This window comes from Canis aureus, chromosome X, assembly GCF_053574225.1.
Source record: "Canis aureus isolate CA01 chromosome X, VMU_Caureus_v.1.0, whole genome shotgun sequence".
In the NCBI taxonomy this organism is placed as follows: domain Eukaryota; kingdom Metazoa; phylum Chordata; class Mammalia; order Carnivora; family Canidae; genus Canis; species Canis aureus.
The window spans coordinates 86,291,618-86,310,763 of NC_135649.1; the positions used below are offsets into that span (position 1 = coordinate 86,291,618).

At 41.6% G+C, this 19,146-nt stretch overlaps 1 protein-coding gene across 2 annotated transcripts in view; it reads left to right on the top strand.

Annotated features, from left to right (window-relative positions):
- Positions 1-12,497, top strand: part of EFHC2 (EF-hand domain containing 2) — a 197,225-nt gene extending 184,728 nt beyond the window's left edge. For both annotated transcript variants that reach the window (XM_077890289.1, XM_077890290.1), the window contains one exon: positions 11,459-12,497. In XM_077890289.1, coding sequence (XP_077746415.1) covers positions 11,459-11,560 — 102 coding nt within the window. In that variant the 3' untranslated portion in view covers positions 11,561-12,497. The remainder of the gene's footprint in view (positions 1-11,458) is intronic.
- Positions 12,498-19,146: the final 6,649 nt, after the last annotated feature.

Below are 19,146 nucleotides of genomic sequence, written 5' to 3' on the forward strand. Positions count from 1 at the left end.
TATTGTATCTCTATGCCACAGTTTATCTGTTCATCCATTGTTCATCCATCAGACACTTAGACTGTTTCCCTATCTTGGTTATTTTAAATAATGCTGCAGTGAACATAGGGATGCATATGTGTTTTTGAATTTGTGTTTTCATTTTCTTATAATAAATACCTTGAAGCAAAATTGCTGGGCTGTAGGGCCTGTCTGTTTTTAATTTTTTCAGGAACCTCCATACTGTTTTCCACAGTGACTGCACCAGTTTTCATTCCTACCAACAGTGCATTTTCTCCGTGTTCTTGCCAACACCATTATTCCTTGTCTTTTTTTTTTTTATAAAAGCCATCCTGACAGGTGCAGGTGAGGTCTCATTGTGATTTGCATTTGCATTTCCCTGATGGCTAGTGATGTTGAGGATCTTTCTGTGTACCTGTTGGCCATCTGGATGTCTTCTTTGGAAAAATGTTTGTTCAGGTCCTCTGCGCATTTTTTAATCCAACTGTTTGGTTTTTTGATACTGTGTTTTAGGAGTTCTTTATATATTTAGGATGTTAGCCCCTTATCAGATACATCATTGGCAAATGTCTTCTCCCACTCAGTAGGTTGCCTTTTCATTTTGCTGCTCATTTCTGTTGCTGTGGAGAAGTGTCTTAGTTTGATGTAGCTTGTTTATTTTTGCTTTTACTGTCCTCGAAGCCTTTGTTGATCATTCTTGGTATCAACTGGGGGCCTGACAATGGGGCACAAACGCCTCCCCACCCCTGCTCCTCTGTCATCACCTGAGCTTTTGCCTGTGGTGGGGAGTTGACAACAGAGTGGGTATGCTGCAAGAGGCCACAGGAGGAGCCAGACCAGATGTATAGGTCTGTGGGGGCCCAGTTGGGTAAAGAAAATGTCTCACTTAGCGTTTTGGAGATTGCCAACATTTGGGAAAATTTGCCATAGCCAAGAAGTCACACGTGAGACTTCAGGACAAGATCCACCAGGTTGTAAGAGTGACCTAGCCCTGAATGTGACACAACAGATTAAAGTCCTGTTGAGAACAAGGAATAGCAGGCTGAAGTCCAGTGTGGAAGCATGGCCCAGGTGGAGGCCAGGGGTTGGGCAGCCGCATGCTTCCTCTAATGTATGAGCTGGACAGGCTGGCTCTGGCTGAAGTTCCAGAGATGCTGCAAATAGCTCTCTAGAAGTTACTACAACCAGCCACTACTTAGAAGCTGGACATCTTTACTCCTGTCCTGAACGTCGTCCTCAACACAATCTCTTCCCTTAACTGGGGATCTTACTGAGAAATTAAAAGGGACCCCCTGGCTGATGAAAGGTGAGTGGACCTCAGTACTAGATTCAACACCAGTTATGTTGGTTTCAGTATTAATGGACAGGATGGATGGTCGGGGTAGGGGTTTGAGACACCTTCCCAGTCTAATCTCATTAACTGTAGTGTATGGGGTGATCATGGAGGGGCCAGACCAGAGGAACAGGACTAGTGGCTTCAGCTACCTAGTGGCTGAGTAGGAGGCAGGTCTGGTACACCGGACATGGGATTGGAAAGGCAGGACATCTCTCCAAAACAGGTGGCACGGTGATGGGTTATCAGTCCTTTAGTTAGCACTTATTCAGCAGTCAGAGAAAGCCAGTTAGCAGGCTTGAAGTAAGCCTTTAGCCCCACTCTCGGGGACAGAGCTGGCTAAGTCCCCATACCAGTGAGGTTCTAGTAGGAAACATATACACACAGAACAGTCAAAGGAGTCAGGGATACAGATTTAATGGGACTGTTGACAGGGGAGTGGGTAGGATGAGTGCAGTGAAGCACTCAGGCACCAGCCAGAACAGGAAACCATTACCATCCATAGGTCTCAAGAAGCAGAGAGGGGCCAATAGTAGTGGAGCCCAGTGGAAGAGCTGGAGCAGTGGCAGCAGGTAGAGGAGGGTAGCCACTGCCAAACCCTGGCCAGGCAGTGAGGGGACAGGGGGGACAGGAGGTGGAAGCAATACCCTGATCTCTTGCTGCTTCTCATTGACTGGACCCACCCAGCAGCCAGAGAACAAGGAAGCTCGGTGAATAACAGAGTCCACAGAACTTGGCTTACTCGGGCGGTGAGGCAGGGGAGGAGAGCAGAGAATGACTCTTCTAGGGGCAGAGAATGACCCAGCATGGTCTGTTGCCAGAATAAAAAGCTGGGCTCAAGTACACAAACCTCACAGCCAGGGTGTCAGACCAGGTCCAGGTGACAGCTCCTGGTGCTCGGTCTGCTGGATGATAGTCCCCCAGTCTCAAATGGGGCTCCACTACATGTAATGGTTAGGTGGTCTCAGCTAATAGAGCGGGGGTCCAATGACAAACAAGATTTACAAGGGGGACCGTGGTCTGTAGCCAGTCTAGCTTTTGATTAGTCCTGCTCCCCTTTGGTGAGAGATTTCCCTATGTGGCTGGGCGTAAGCTGACTGTCACCTACCATATGACTCTTGACTGTGGCCTGTAGCCTGAATTCTCAGGAGCTCCCTTGGCTGGGCCTCCACCTGGCTCCTGCTGCAGCCCATGCTGAGCCACTGGGGTTATGATTTACCCCCACTCTATTATGGGACTATCTACGGTCCCAGCGTGTTGCCCTGGCGCTGTCAAGGCCAGGAGACCCCATTTCCATTCTATTGTGCTCGCTCGCAGATGGTAGCTGTAAAACTGGCAAAATAGGTCCCGCTGCTTAGAGCCTGTCTGGTTAATCTCAGAAGTCACATTTTAAAAAATAACACTAAATCGGTTCTCGTATAAACTTTATAACTGGCACTGTGTGACTGGCGTCTTATCTTTTGACATTTCTGAGAAAAATTGGTTGTGGCTTCATTTTATGAGCACTGAAACTGCTGGACCATTAGCAATTGGCTCTAAAGCCCTCTCCTGCCACAACAGGATGATATATGGCCTCAACAGTGGGGAGGTGGGGGCAGGTGGGGTGCATCTTGGGATACATCTTAGGACACCCTACTTGTTGAGGATCTCCTTTTGGTATTTAGAGGGTGGAATATCTTATGACATGTTATTGTCCCGATCCTGAGAGAATTAAAGATCATTCCCAATTTATAGACAGGAAGCTGAGACTCAAAGGCATTCCTAAAGGTAAAGATTATATAGTCAGGGGCTAGTGCCAGCTCTTTAAATAAGCAGTTATTTCTAGGATTTGAGGTTGAATTTAACAGTTGAAATAAAAGACTATTAGTCATTCTCATTAGATTTTAAAAGTAGCTGATAAACACATACCGATTACCTAACACCAAACAGTGACCTAGTAGGGAATGATTCTGCCGGAATCCATTAAGATTCAAAGCACTGGGTGATGTCTGCTTTAATTGTATGCAGAAGCCTACCACTAAAGCTCAGCAAAAATCCTTGTTTTCTTGAAAACTTTATTTACCCTGGAAGGCAGTTTCAAGGAAAGTTCCCTGTGTTCTAGCTACACTCACTCAGAAGACAATTCTGTTGAAACTTTCTTTCTATAGGGGAGTGGGAAGCAATTGGGACATATTGGCATTACAGTAAAGATAGAAATAGATAGGAATATAAGCAAATCTCCAGGTTTTATCGATGAGCTTTTCCTTATGGCATCAGTATGCTCTTGATTATCTCAACAAGTATTTGCAAAATTTCTTCCCCAAGTTAATGGCAATTTGATTCACGGAAATTTAATTGCTTTTGCAATTTTGTCAACTTAATTTAATTATTTCTGAGGTCACATCAACCTATTAGAAGGCAGTAAATCCAAGGAAACCACAGTTGCAGTTCTATACACCCTATTGGTCTACAAATTCGTAGATATTTCTTGTAGAAATATCTTTTTTCTTTTTCTTTTTTTTTCCCTTTTTTTGCGTAAGTAGAGGGAATAACAGAGTGAAATCACTAACATGACTCCATCAGCCTTACATTTGGGAGGAATAAAAATAACCTTGTTTCAGTGAAGCGTGGAATTTAATTGGCTCCCGATCTTTTCCCCTCATGCATCTGGTGGCCAGTACTACAGTAGAAAATTTTAAACTAGAAGGAGACATAATCCAATTAAATTTCCTTTTAAAAATGTCAAAGCAAATAAATCCAGAGCCCATGAGCTCACACACAGCTTTTCTATTCTCACTGGGCAGCTGCTGTTTACTGGGTTCCCAGCCAGTACCATCTTTGCTTCAAGGGTCTATGATTTTACAGATCAGCAGCTACATTTTTTCACCGTTGATGAACAAGTAATTTATTGCCAACTTGTTTGACATCGTCAGTAGCGTTAGTCAAAGCCAGCTTGGAAGATGCCATGGGGCTCTCTTGCAGACAATGATTCCCAGCCATTTTAGAGTCGTGATTGTGCATCATTGTTGAATTCACTCTGCATTTTGTAGCCCTTCCTTCTTCCAGAAAATATTGCATATGCTCCAGATGAAATTGAATTTGATTTGGAGATTTGGGCGCCGTCTCTTGAATTATCTGGAAGCCACATTCGGAGACTCTGGATCCATCCGCCAGTTTGTCAGGAAGTTGCTTCTTGTTTCAAGCTGTGCTGTGACTTCCATAGACATTTTATTAAATATGGTAAATCCAGAATCGCATAGTATCTTTGTTTGACTTCCTCTAGAAGGCAACTTGAAGACAAGAATTTGAGTATAGATGGATTGTGCAGGGAGGTTGAAAAGAACACTATTCTGGGAGTGGGGGATGAAGAGTGGAAGGGAAAGGGCTACCGCAGGGCATTTTCTCAAATCAGTATCACATTTGGTGACGGGAGCTTAATGCCTCTGGGAAAGTCAAGGATCCAGTGACCTAGATGTACCTTAGTATTTTCCCACCCAGAGTGCAAGGGGGTTGCAGTATTCATCCATCAGTTCCCTTCAGTCATGGATGAGGGTGCTCCTGACGTGGGGGGAAAGAATGAATTCCCAGGCATTTGTGGCGTGTCACAGGGACAGCCAAAGTGGGTCTCAGAGGCCAAAGAAAAGCTTTCAGGAAGAGGAACGCAGATGCTGGCAGTTGGAAGCCAGGCCGATGAGCGCCAAGATGGAAAGGGTGAGGGGACTGGCAGGGGTGCTGGCAAAGCCTGCCACACACAGACATTTAAGATGCCATGTATGTGTGGTCAGGGGGCTGTTTTACAGAACCACTAGCAGGTTCAGCCTCATCTGGAATGGTAAGGATCTGCCACGGATGAGCTCTCCTGTTGTAAAATTACCATGCAGTTATCTCCATTTAAAATGTACGTGCAGGAACGCCTGGGTGGCTCAGCGGTTGAGCGTCTGCCTTCGGCTCAGGGTGTGATCCTGGAGTACCGGGATGGAGTCCCACATCGAGCTCCCTGTGTGGAGCCTGTTTCTCCCTCTGCCTGTATCTCTGCCTCTCTCTGTGTGTCTCACGAATAAATAAATAAAATCTTAAAAAAAAAAATAAAACATACATGCACTGCTAGGAATACAATCTGACCTGGACTTTTCTCATTTTTGTAGTGTAGCATGAATAAAAAGGTCTGTGAACACAAAGAGTATTCTTATTCACTGCCCAGATTATCATAAATATTATATAACGTAGAACATTTGTGGATTTATTAGAACAATTAGGCAGTGGGAGTGTGGGATTTCTCATGTCCCCAAAGACTTCTTTATTTTGCAGAGACATTGCCCATGTGACTCAATTTACATGGACCCAATTACAGCCCAAGCTGTGAAGAAGATACCTTTCTCCTCTACTTTATTGATGCCTCCCCTCCCCTGATTTTCTTCGATCTTACCTCCTGCTTCCCACCCTCCTTTGGATCTCAATTTAATTTCTGTTAGTCCGTTTAAACTAGGACCTAGAAACCTCTCCCTAAAATTAGGGGTCAGTTGGACCCCTAAAATCTCTCCCTAAAATTAGGGGTTGGCTATAATCCTGGTACCAATGCCAATATGTGGGGTGTGCCCCCCAGCCCTGCACACCAGACAACTCTGGACATGTGCTTGAGCTACAGTTCGACCCAGTTTTTTTTTTTTTTTATGATAGTCACACACACACACAGAGAGAGAGAGAGAGAGGCAGGCTCCATGCACCAGGAGCCCAACGTGGGATTCGATCCCGGGTCTCCAAGATCGCGCCCTGGGCCAAAGGCAGGCGCCAAATGGCTGCGCCACCCAGGGATCCCTCCACCCAGTTCTGACATGATTTGTTCGAGGGAGCATCTCATCCCACAGGGTATAAGGGCTCAGGCCCCAAGACTGCCCTCCTCACCCCCCTTTCAGACACCAGTTTATCACCTGTGCTTCTGTTCAACCGGTTACAGATGAGAGGTTCCCATGACTCCCTTCCTTGGGTTTGGTTAATTTGCTACAGCAGCTCATAGACTCAGAGAAACATTTTACTTACTAGATCACTGGTTTGCTATAAAAATGTAGGACTCAGAATGGCCAGGTGGTAGAGATAGATGCATAGGGCAAGGTAGGGGGAGCAGCGGGAAGCTTCCACCCTCTTTGCACACATCACACTCCTCAAATGTCCATGAGTTCCTACCAACCCCAAAGCTCTCCAATCCCTGTCCTTTTGGGTTTTTAAGGAGGCTTATTACAAAGACATGATGGATTAAATCATTGACCATTGGCGTTTGAACTCAGACCTCCAGCTCTGTCCCAGGAGGTCTAGCGGGAAGGGAACTGAAAGTTCCAGCCCTCTAATTACAAGGTCAGTTACCTTAGCAACCAGCCCCCCATCCCTAGGTGCTTTCCAAAGATGTCTCATTAACAACCTAAGATACCTTATCCCTCTCATCATTTAGGACATTTCAAGGATTTCAGGAGCTCTGGGCCAGAAATAGGGACAAAGACCAGGTATACTTATCTTTATTATTGAATCACAGTAGCGTATTGACAATATGTGGATCCCAGGTTCCTCAACTACTGCAAATATGCCTGTGGCATTTATCAGGAATAGGGCAGAAAAAGTCACTCCCACCTGAATCCTGGAAAATAGTGAAAAAGGAAAATCAAATCCAGGGAAGTAGTATTGATTCTAGAAAGAATATAGTGGGACTGGAGCAGTCCAGAAAGCATTACATGAGCCATCGGGTTTAAAGTGATTAAGCTGTAAAGAAATGGACTCTCGTCTTTTCATCTTAAATTATCCTTCATCTCAAACCTCAAGGTATTGCATTTCATTTTGTCTGAGTCTGGCTTATTGCTAATAAATTTAATTCTCATCTCCAAATTCTTGAGTCATCATTATTCTGACACGAATCCCTCTGTTTCTTTTTCTTTTATTGCTAGGGGTTAAATCATGGCCCTTTGCTCAAAAACAGCAAGAACTTTTGCTGTCTAATGAAGCTGTGAGGGAAGGACCTTCTAGAACTGGCCTGTTTCATAAGAGAATCCATTCTCCAGATAATTTCTTTGTAATGATATGAATTGTATAATGTATTTTATTATTTTTGTATTGGAAATTCTTATTTAAAAAAATTATCAAGGAAGAGTGATTTTGAGTATATATATTTGTATTATATTACTCTATAACATGATCAAATTTTAAAATACCTCTTAAGAGCAAAAATAGTAATGAAATTTCTGAGGACGTGTTGAATGACTATTGATTAAAGTGTATAATTTTGTGCATGTACATATATGTTTGTATATATGTATACACACACAACTATCTATTGCCTCTTGGTGTAGGAAGGACATTTCACTAAGTTCCATGTGATACGAATACGCCCTAGGAGTTGGTTTAGGCTTCATCCATCTGAATGGCGTTTCCTTCTTTACACAGCTGGTTGGTGGTTTGAGCTCAACCTCCAATGTCTGGCAGGAGGCATTCCTTTTTGAGAGAGAGAGAGAGAGAGAGAGAGAACATGAGTGGAGTGAAGGTGGAGCAGAGGGAGAGGGAGAACAAATCCTAAGTAGGCCCCATGCTCAGCGCAGAGTCCCACTCGGGTCTCAATCTCACAACACTGAGATCATGACTTAAGCAGAAACCGAGAGTCAGATGCTTAACTGACTGAGTCACCCAGGTGCCCCAGGAGGCATTCTTGAAAAAGAAAAGGTGTGTCACTTCTGGAACCACATTGTTTTCTACTCAACTTTTCCTGTTGACAATGATAGGAACAGATGTAGCTATGTAGGATGAGAGCCGGCTGCTTCTAGATTGGCCCAATCCTCTGTGGGCTTTGGAGGGTAGCTCGACAAATGAGCAGAGCTCTGGAGCCTCACTGCTGGGTTTATAATCTAGGCTTCGCCACTTAACTGGCAGTTTTCTGGGCAAGCAACTTAACCCTTCTATGCCTCAGTTTCCTTTTCTGTAAATAGGTATCATAATAATAGCCACCTCTTAGGGTTTTCTGTGATGATTAAATAACTAAGTACATGTAAAACATATAAAAGCATACATAGTAAATATCTAATAAATTGATTAGTAGGAGTAGTATAACCATCACTATTCAGCAGTATAAATCCCATAATACAACCAATTTGTTATCATAAATCATCTGTTTAATGCCTTACATAGAGATGCCAATACTTGGTGTTCTTCTGATTCTGTATCAGTGTTCTTAATTATCAGAGTTTTACATGTCACCCATGTTTCAGTGACTTCCACATCTTTGCAGTTCTGGACTCTAGCTCTGTGCTACACAGAACCCTATTCCTATGTGTTTACCAGAATCTTCACCTTGATGTCCTGTGGGCACCTCAAATTAAATAAGTCCCACATTGAACTTAGTTTTCCAACCCCTCTGATCCTTACTGCCACACTTAAAAAAAAAAAAAAAAGTTAAAACTTCTCTTCTTCCTGATTTCCTTATTTTGCTTATAGTGCCCTGGGTTGAGTATTATGCACCTAACCCCTCCCCATTCATGTCTATCTGGAATCTCAGAATGTGAACTCATTTGGAAGTGGGTCTTTGTGGATGTAATTAAAAGTTAAAATGAGAAATGAGAGTATACTGGATTAGGGTGAACTCTAAAGCCAGTAATTGGTGTCCTCATAAAAGAAGCCACATAAAGACAGAGGCAAATGCACTGTAACCATTGCTGTCAAATACCAGAAGCTAGGAGAGGGAGCACAGAACGATTCTCCCTTAGAGCTTCCAGAAAGAACCAACTCTGCCAGTACCTGGCCTTCAGACCCCCCATATAGTGACAGAATGAAGTATTGTTGGTTTAAGCCTTTTGGTTTGTGGTAATTTGTTACGGCGACCCTAGGAAACTACTGCAAATATCATTGATATTATTATACCTAGAAGTCTTAGAACTATCCTTACCTGTATTAGTTTATAAGGATGCCAGGCCTACTGGAGGAAGGACCCACCCTACTCTATCATGACCTTGTCTTAACACATTACCTCTGCAGCAGCTCAATTTCCAAATAAGGCCGTATACTGAAATACCAGAGGTTAGGACTTCAACATATTCTTTTTGAGAGGACACAGTACAACCCATAACACTACCCCTTTTTTCTATCACCACTCTAAATCGATCACCTTCCAGGAATATGTTCTACTGCAGCAAAATCTTTGAGATATAGCTCACACTGACCCCAACTTCAGCTACCCGGGTTATGGCACAGTCCTCTCTTTCTCTAGGATTCTTATTGCAGTAACCTCCAAAGTGATTTTCCTCCTCTGTTTCATTCTTCATATATCCAGTGAGTGAATCTAGTTAATTTCTAATCAAATTTCTCTGATGGTGACCCACCAGTGGCTTTTCTCAACTAAAACATTGAAGTCTACACTAGCATGGGGAGCTCCAAGTTTGGCCCCCATCTTTTCTTTCCAACCACCTCTCTTGCCACTTCGGACTATGTGTCCCAAACCACAACTGGGCTAGCTGTTCACTCTTTCTGGAAAATAGATTTTTAGGTCTGTGGGCCTTTGCTTATGCTGTTCCCTATGCCCAGAACATCCTTTATCACTTCGGGCCCCTGCTGAACTGTTCCTCATCCCATAAAGCTCAGCTGAAACAGTACTTAAACAGGTTGCTTCCACAATTGTATCACAGAATTATTGAACCCTTACCTGTGTTTCTGACATCTTATGTTTCTGGATACTAACGTAACACCAGGAAAGATATTGTACCTCTTATATAATAACAATTAACCTTGACAATAGAAACAGCCCCCAATATATGGACTTACCCACACCCTGTTGATATTGAGCATTGCAACATAAATTAAAAAAAAATGTTTGTGTATGCGTCCCTGTGTGTGTCTAGATTTCTATCTACAAGATTTTTTTAAAAATCTGACATGTGTTTACTGCTTATATGTTTTGTTGCAACCCACCTCAACAAAATACTCTTTTTTTAAAGAGTTATTTATTTTAGAGTAGGAGGAGGGACAGAGGGAGATGGAGAGAGAAGATCTCAGACACCCTGCTAAGTGTGGAGACTGGTGCAGGGCTCGATCTCATGACCCTGAGATCACAACCTGAGCCAAAATTAAGAGTCAGATGTTTACCCGGTTGAGCCAGCCAGGCGCCCCCCAAATATTTGTAAACCTCTCTAGAAGAGTAAAGATATTTATTTTCTGCAATTAGAAAATATATAAGGGTGCCTGGGTGGCTCAGTGTTGAGCATCTGCCTTTTGCTCAGGTCGTGATCCCTGGGTCCTGGGATTGAGTCCCACATCGGGCTCCCTGTGGCGGAGGCCTGCTTCTCCCTCTGCCTATGTCTCTGCCTCTCTCTGTCTCTCATGAATAAATAAATAAAATCATTAAAAAAGAAAATATATATACACAAATATACATACCATATATACTATATATGCAGTATATGTGTGTATATATCGATACATATATATACACATGTGTAAAGTACATATATAAAGTAGTTTACCTCAGGAGCATCCTGTGAATGATTCATTGCTCTTTTCATTGTTAGGTTAAAGAAACAGCAACCAAGCAATCAGTGTGACTAGCAGTTCAGATTTTAATAACTGAGTTCTTAAGAAAGCATAGGGGGAGTTATCACTGTAATAATGCATAACAAACACGCCTTCGACCCCAAATTTCACTGGTTCTCAACAACAGACATTTATTTTTCTTGTCTGTGGGCTTACTCCACCTGTGCTATTTTGGGACCAGCAACACCTTGGGAGCCATATTCTCATGGCAATGACAGGCACAGCAGCCTAGGCCAGGTCATGCCCGGACATTAGAGCCTCTGTTCGTGGTACATCTGCTAGCATTACATAGGCCAAAGCCAGTCATATGTTCCCATATCAAGGGAACAGGAAAGTAGACTCCGTGGGAGGGTCTGCAAAGTCAAATGGCAAAAGCCATAGGTGTATAATTCTAATAGAGGGATAAAGAAGTGAGCATAAGAACTTAGTCTACCACAAAGTCCCTATGATTCGAAGATGGACAGTAGAAATGCCTGCCTTGAGAATAAGCTATTTATCATGAGCTTATATAACAATAACAATTCGATGTTGCATTTACAGAACTGCACTTTGAAATGTGGTTATAATTTATATCCATCTTTGGTTTTTTTGTAGAGATGTGAAGATGAGTGGCTCGGGATGCCATCACCTATTCCCGTGAAATACATTAACTACATGAGACTTTTAAAGGATGTGTTCGGCTTAGAGGAGGAGTAACCATATGCCAATTTTGGTCAACTTTCTTTGATTTCCTGCTCTAATTTTACTAGGTTTATTTCAGTAGATATAACTTCATTAAAAAAAACACAGGGTTCATTTTGAATTGAAATCCACAGACCAAGTTAATTCCCTTTTGTCGTTTTAGTTTCTCTGAACATCGTATTACAGTGCTGATGTGCCAGCATTATTAAAAATGCCATTTAAAGAAACGTCAAACATTTTTATTACATGTATGATTTATTAATACCAAAGAATCTTATGGTAATTTTCTATCCAACATAATTTGATTCATTACAACACAAAAGGAAAATTACTTTTGACAGCTATACATGACAATATAAAATCAAATTATATCTGAGCAATAAGTTGTGATTCTATTAAACATTTTTTGAAATCTTTTTGACACATGTTTATTACTTATATAATTAAATTTTGTAGCAACCCACCTTATCAAAATAATCCTTAAACCTCTCTAGAGTGAATGTATTTGTTTTCTGAAATTAGCAAAGCTATGAGAAGGACTCCTCCCTTGCCCCACAACACACACACACACACACACACACACACACACACTTTGGGAGAGAAATTGAAACATATGCAGTGTTTATATTTTAATGTCCTTTTTCTACCTAAAGTTAGGTGTTAACTTAGGGATATATATGCATGTATATATAATTATAGTATGACCAAAAATGTGTGATGTCTAAAATATTTAGGGATGGGAACACTGAAGATTTTGAGAGCTCTTTTTTTTGGTTCATTCTCCACATACACATACCACCCACCCCAGAGGTTTAAATATTCTAGAACTATAACATGTTTCCCTCCTGCTTTTCTCTGGTTCTATTTTGATTTTTCTTATAGGCCTATATGTTATGAATCTCAGCAGAACCTTTGTCATGTAGTGTATATTTGATTAAAACTCATAACCATGGACCTCTGGGAATTCATTGTGAGAAGTTTGTCCCAATCTACCTCAGTCTCCAGTGTTAGATGCTACGTATCATAAATCCATTTGCCTGGTGTTCTTAGAGACGGTGGAAGCCTATGGAAAAGGGGGTTCAACATCTACCTTTTGGGGACTGCTTTGAGGAGGGAAAAAGGAACTGATGACATGTCAAGGCCCCTTCCACCTCATTATTCCTTCACTGCACATTTGTGGCATCTTGCCTAGAAATGAACAGGCCTCTTGGCACTCAGAGGTACCAATATGGTTGACAACAATGGCTCTTTCTTTTAAAAAAATTTTTTTAATTGAAGCTAATCAATAAACTATTTCTATTTCTATTATTTCTAATTATAAACCTCAGGTAATTCTACATGTGCCATTGTTAGAGCCCATAGGACTTTCCAATAAACTCGAATACTCAACTTATATACTAGGACCATTTACCCATAAAATCTAATTTTGACTACTTGATTTTTATTCCAGGGTTTTTTTTTTTTTTTTTAAGACAACTGACAGTGCCAAGCCATTTTGTCACTTTAAGATTTTTCATTCCCCAGAGAGCAAGCTTTTAAGGATGACACTTTCCTGGAACTTTTCAGGCTGACACATTTGTCACTTACCTATTCAACTCTTCAGTCAGTTGTCTTTCCCTCAAGATTTTAAATACATGGATAATTTAGCCCGTGTACAGGCTTGTGATGCAGTTCACTTTGAGAAGTGGGAAGAGAAGAGGAAAAGCAGCAAACCAATGACATGTTCCTGAGTTTGTAGGATGACAACCGCTTGTTCTATCACATAGATGTGTGTCACTGCCCTGGTTATTTGCAGTTCAAGCCCGTAATTAGCAATTAAATGGCCATTATAGGAATCATGCCGATAAACATGATACATTGCAGCCATACAGACTCTTTAAATAATTATTTTTTTTATAACTAAACCATATACTGAAGGAGATTTATAATTTAGAGATAATATCCCCATTAGTAAAGTTTATGACCCAATAAACAGCTCCCACTAGTTAATAAATGCCAAAGCCATAAAAACAAAGACTATTAATGTAATAGAATTTCTGTACCTCCCTCTTTTGCTGGTGGTCCCAAGTCACTGAAGGGAAATGCTATCTTAGGGAAAACATTTATTCTTGTTATGTAAATATCAATGAATTGTCTTAGAATCCATCTGGAAATCTCCCAGGCCACCCCACTCCTAGGCCCCAGGTGGTCCCCAAATGCTGATGTGTTCTGCTTAGGTTTCGGGCAGCAGATAACTCTGGTTTTCAGCACAAATGAACCCTTTGACTCAACTCTTTGGGGGAGGTAGTGAAGACCAGCTGGAATTTCTGCCTCTTCATTTTCCCTCTGAAAAGGAGAAATCCCAACTATTACCATTATTCTGGAGGGAGAACTTTGAAAAGTTTCCCACTTTTGGCATACACTTATATTTTTAGCTGCCTCTTCTTTTCCCTGTGAAAAAGCGAAATCCCAACTATTGTCATTGTTCTAGGGTAATCATTTTTTTTTAAAGTTTCACAACCTTTGCATCTACTTATATTTTTAGCTGCTCACATTTTCTCACTCTGATGGAAAAGCGAGTGCTGCCTGTGGATGTCTGGGTAAGTTGAAGATTAATACAGGCAACCTTTTTGTATTAAGAACATATTAAGAACATATGAACTGTTTTTTCATATTCCTGCAACCGTGGGAATGATTGATCAAGTCATTTGAGAGCCCAGATCACATTGTGTCTTTTCAGAAGAAACTGATTAAAAGCGGTTGAGGTTGGCATGAGATGGTTTGCTGAGTCATTGTTACAAAGCATGGGTGTTGTCAGCAGGTGACTACTACATTTCAGTGTTTATTTGCCTCTTTCTCCCTTTTGGGGGAAAGATTTTATATATTTATTTGAGAGAGAGCATGAGCAGGGGGAGAGGGAGAAGCAGGCTCCCTGCTGAGTGCAGAGCCCTGACAGGGGGGCTCAATCCCAAGAAAATGAGATCGTGACCTGAGCTTGACCAACTGAGCCACCCACGTGCCCCTCTTTCTCCCTTTTTAACCTGTTTACCATTTGAACCCAACCCCTTGAAAAGTAATGTGGGTACATCTATTGGTTGACTTCAGTGCTTACTAAAATTGTAGACAGCAGAGAGGAGATGAAGAGCACTGTAAATTTCAAGCATTTGGGATAGTTTTAACATTTTGCCTACTTTGTGTATTGCCTCTGATTCAATTAATGACAAACATAACATTGTTGGTCTTTGCTTTTTTTATGTTATTTGGAGTTTGTTTTGCGGGAGTGGGGTGGGGGGTGTTGTAGAGCTGCGAGGCTTTGTGGACACCACCACTGTGAGTTTGGGATATTTAAATTGTCCTTCCTTTCAAATAGCAGGGAATTCTTGATGAAGAAGATGAAATTTCTCCCCTCCCCCTACAAAAACAACTCTTGCCTTTCCAACGTGGATTTATTTATCTTGAGTGGGGACTGCTTTAGTCTTTGCCACTCGTTCCTCATTTCCCTGTCCTCTTCTCCCATATGTTACGATTTTGCTCTTAAGTTCGGCAGTGGGAGTCTTCGGTGATGGCTTGATGAAATGGTAGGGTTGTCCACAAAATATTTATGATGCTTAATAATGCAGACTCTGTTGAATAATGAACTGTCACGTTCCCAATTACATGTACATTCTTTTTAGTTAGGAATATAGTTTCCTGAGTTTTGACTATTCTTCAGAATTGGTCTGGAACTGACCTTCCAGACAAACAGTTTTCAAATGATGGTAAACATTACCCAAGTGCTGAGTCTCTGTCCTGATCCATGTTTGGGCCAAGTTTGAACCCCTTCTGAGTTGAAGGCAGGTTAAGACCTTTTCAGAAATGAGGCTTTTCAAGTTGACTGAGCATCTGCAGCGACACGGTGTTTCTCAGTTCCCAAGAGAATGTAATGTGTCAGAATGGAAAATCCACCAAGGCGAGATCAATGAGGCTATTTCACAAAACAAAACCTGCCCCGATCATGAAGCAAAACATCATGATTACAAAAGGCAGTGCTGACTGGATAAAGAGCTAGAGAGAAATCGGTAGTCGCCTCCACTCACCTTCTCTACCAGGTTCTATAAAATTAAACGTTTCCACTCAAGTCAACTAAGTTCCTGACAACCACGGGTTCTGAGGTTAGGATGTGCATCTTCTTTGCATTTGGTACCCAGCAAAATTCCTTCCAAGAGGGACTTGCGAGCCCATTATGTGCCTAGTGCAGGAGCATAGGCACTAAGGGTCAGCACCACTGCTCAGAAGTAACTGGTGATGGCTGAAAAATGCAGCCAATGCAAAACTCCACGGTGGCTCAGCAAGTAGAGAATTAATGACTGGCTGGAATCAGTAGGAGCCTTTACTTCTAAATACTCATTAGTTTAAGCAGTGAGGCCTGATGTTCTGCAAGTTAGACAGGAAACAGGGGGCCCGCTCCTCCCCATTGTCTCTTCTGAACAGAATATGCACATTTAACTCAAAGTAGTGAATGGTTCAAATACATCAAACCAACTATTCATCAATCTCCCAGCTTCCTGGGCACCGCTTTGCATCTGTGTAAAGCCAACAATGGAGGAAATGCTTGTTATGACCCCACTATAATATTAAAATCCAGAGGGGCGGGGATCGTGGTGAAAAACACAAAATGTGGCCTCCTTTAGAAGAGTTCCACCAAAATCATCTTTGTTTCCTTTTTATACTCTGCCTATATGAGAATATCTGAATGAAATAGGAACTTGGTAAATTTACTTTTGCCTGCTTTCCCCCCCCTCACTTGCTACCACTGCTTTTCATTGTTGCTGTGAGGCTGCTCATTGAATACGGAACAGGAGCTGAAAAGCCATTTCAGGCTGCTGCAGATTGTCCACCCTCCCTCCCCACTACCCCCCCCACCCCATTTTAACTATGACTGGAGCATGGATAGTGACAAGGGAAATGGCAAGAGGTGTGACAATTGCAGAGGGGACTCTGGACAAGAATAGAGACTCCTTTTGTGTGTGTAATATACGTTATAAAACAGTTTGAATTTGATCCTAAAGGCATGAGAAGTTACTGGAAGATTTTAATCGGGAGGATGAAAAGATGATGTCTGTATTTAAAAAGCTCTGGTGGCTGTGTGTGTGTGTGTGTGTGTGTGTGAGAGAGAGAGAGAGAGAGAGAGAGAGAAAGAGAGAGAGAGAGAGAACTACAAGAGTGAGTTTGGCAGCCAGAAGGCTGACTGGGGAGGCTGTTGCCAGAGAAGTGATGGGTGGTTTGGATTAGTGTCAGTGAGGTGGTGAGGTTGGTGAGAAGCGGATAGACTCATGACACATTAAGGATGTTGGAGATGAAAGAGAAGAAATCCAAATTACATGGGGTCATTTTAACAGCTGGGGAAGTGGTGGTGTCATCTGTTGTGCCAGGATACACCAGGGAAAAATCCAATTTGCAGGGGAGGTATCAACAGTTCAGCCTCGGGCATGCCAGTTTAGGGGGTCTGTAAAACAGATAGGTGGAGATGTGGATCAGGCAATCGGATTGACCGGTCCGAGTCGTAGCAAAATGGTCTGGGCTGGAGAGGCCTGTTTTAAACCTATCAGAGTATGGATGGTAAATGTAAACTTAGAGAAGATTGCCCAGAGGGAGCAAGTTGTCTGAAAACCATAATGCTTGGTATACGACTAATTTTTAGAATACAGCTTTCATTGACACACAGTGAACTGCACGTATTAAAAGTGTACAGTTTGATAAGTGGACATATGTATACACCTGTGAAATAGCATCCCAATCAAGATAATTCATATATTCTCCCAAAATTTCTTTGAGGTCCTTGGAAAGCCCTCCCTTCCACACATCCCCATTGTAGGACAGGAAAACTACTTTTTTCTGTATCCTGAGTTCTTGGCTGAAACCCCCATATTAAAAGATTAACAAGAGAAGAACAAAAGTTGAGCCACATGAGTACCTCATACATACATGAGAGAGATACCAAGGAAAACTGTGTAATTTTCCAAGGTGACCTAAGTCACCACCTTAAGTGTGTGGGGGGGGAGGGAGGGAAGGGAGTCATTCTGGGGGATGCAGGAAAAGCAACCAAAAATGGGTAAGTTTGTTAATGTGGATTTAAATCGGTACCTTCCCCATCAATACGTTTCTTTTTCTAAAAAATATTTATTTATTCATGAGAGACACAGAGGCAGAGGCACAGGCAGAGGGAGAAGCAGGCTTCCTGCAGGGAACCCCATGTGGGACTTGATCCCAGGACCCTGGGATCACAACCTGAGCCAAAGGCAGATGCCCAACCACTGAGCCATCCAGGTGGCCCCCCATCACTAAGTTTCTAGATGTTGGGTTGTCCTCTTTCTGGTACAGAGTGGGAGACCTACTTAACTTAACCAATGGAGATTTCCCTTATAAATAGTCCTTACAAAAGGGTGACTACTACAGAGCTTCTCCTGTGTCTGCTGTTTATCTAATTTATCAGCTCAAAATAATCCTTATGTCAAAGAGGCATATTTTAGAATGGCATATTTGCTCCCCTTCACCTTTCCCCATACACAGGCAACCACTGAGCTGCTTTCTATCACTATAGAAGTTAGCATTTTCTGGGATTTCATATCATTGGAATGATACAGCATGAACTTTTTTTGGTCTGGTTTCTTTCATGCAGCATAAGTCTGTTTTATCAATCTATGTTTATATGGATTTTTCTGTTGGTGTTATATCTAATAAATGTTTGCCTAAACCAAGGTCATAAAGGTTTTCTCCTAGAAGTTTTATAGTTTTAGGTGTTTAATTTAGATCTAGGATTCATTTCTAGTTAATTTCTGTTATAGTACAAGTTACGGTTCCGTGTTTATTTTTTCGCATATGGATATCTGGTAGTTACAGTACCATTTATTGAAAAGACTATCCTTTTTCACTGAATTGTCTCTGTACCACTGCTGAAATATACGAATATATACGTAGGTCTATTTCTGGACTTTCTGTTCTGTTCTACTGATTGATGTATATCTTTACACTGATACCACACTGTCTTGGTCACTGTAGCTTTCTAGTAAGTCTTGAAATCAGTAGTGTTAATTCTACAATTTCACTTCTTCTTTTGCCTAGTAGTTTTGGGTGTCTTACATCTTTGCACTTCCATGATGAATTTTAGAATAAACTTGTAATTCTAAAATCCTGGTAGGTTTTTTTATTGGGATTGTGCTGAATCTACAGATCAATTTGGCATCTTAATAATACTGAGTCTTCTGACCCATGAACACAGTATATATCATCCCATTTATATAAGGTTTAAATTTATCTCAGCAATGTTTTGTAGTTTTTATTGTATGAGCATTGCACATATTTGACAGCTTTCTCCCTATATTCATGTTTCTTAATGATAATGCAAATGGCAATTTTTTATATTTCATTTTCTGATCATTGGTTACTAGAGGCTAAAAATACAATGGTTTTTTGTACATTGATCATTGTATCTTTCAAACTTAAACACATTTATTAGTTTATGGCTTTTTAAAGATTTTATTTGAGAGAGAGCACGAGTAGTGGGAGGGGCAGTAGGAGAGGGAGAAGCAGGCTCCCCGCTGAGCAGGGAGCCCTACTCTGGGCTCCATCCAAGGGCTCAGGAT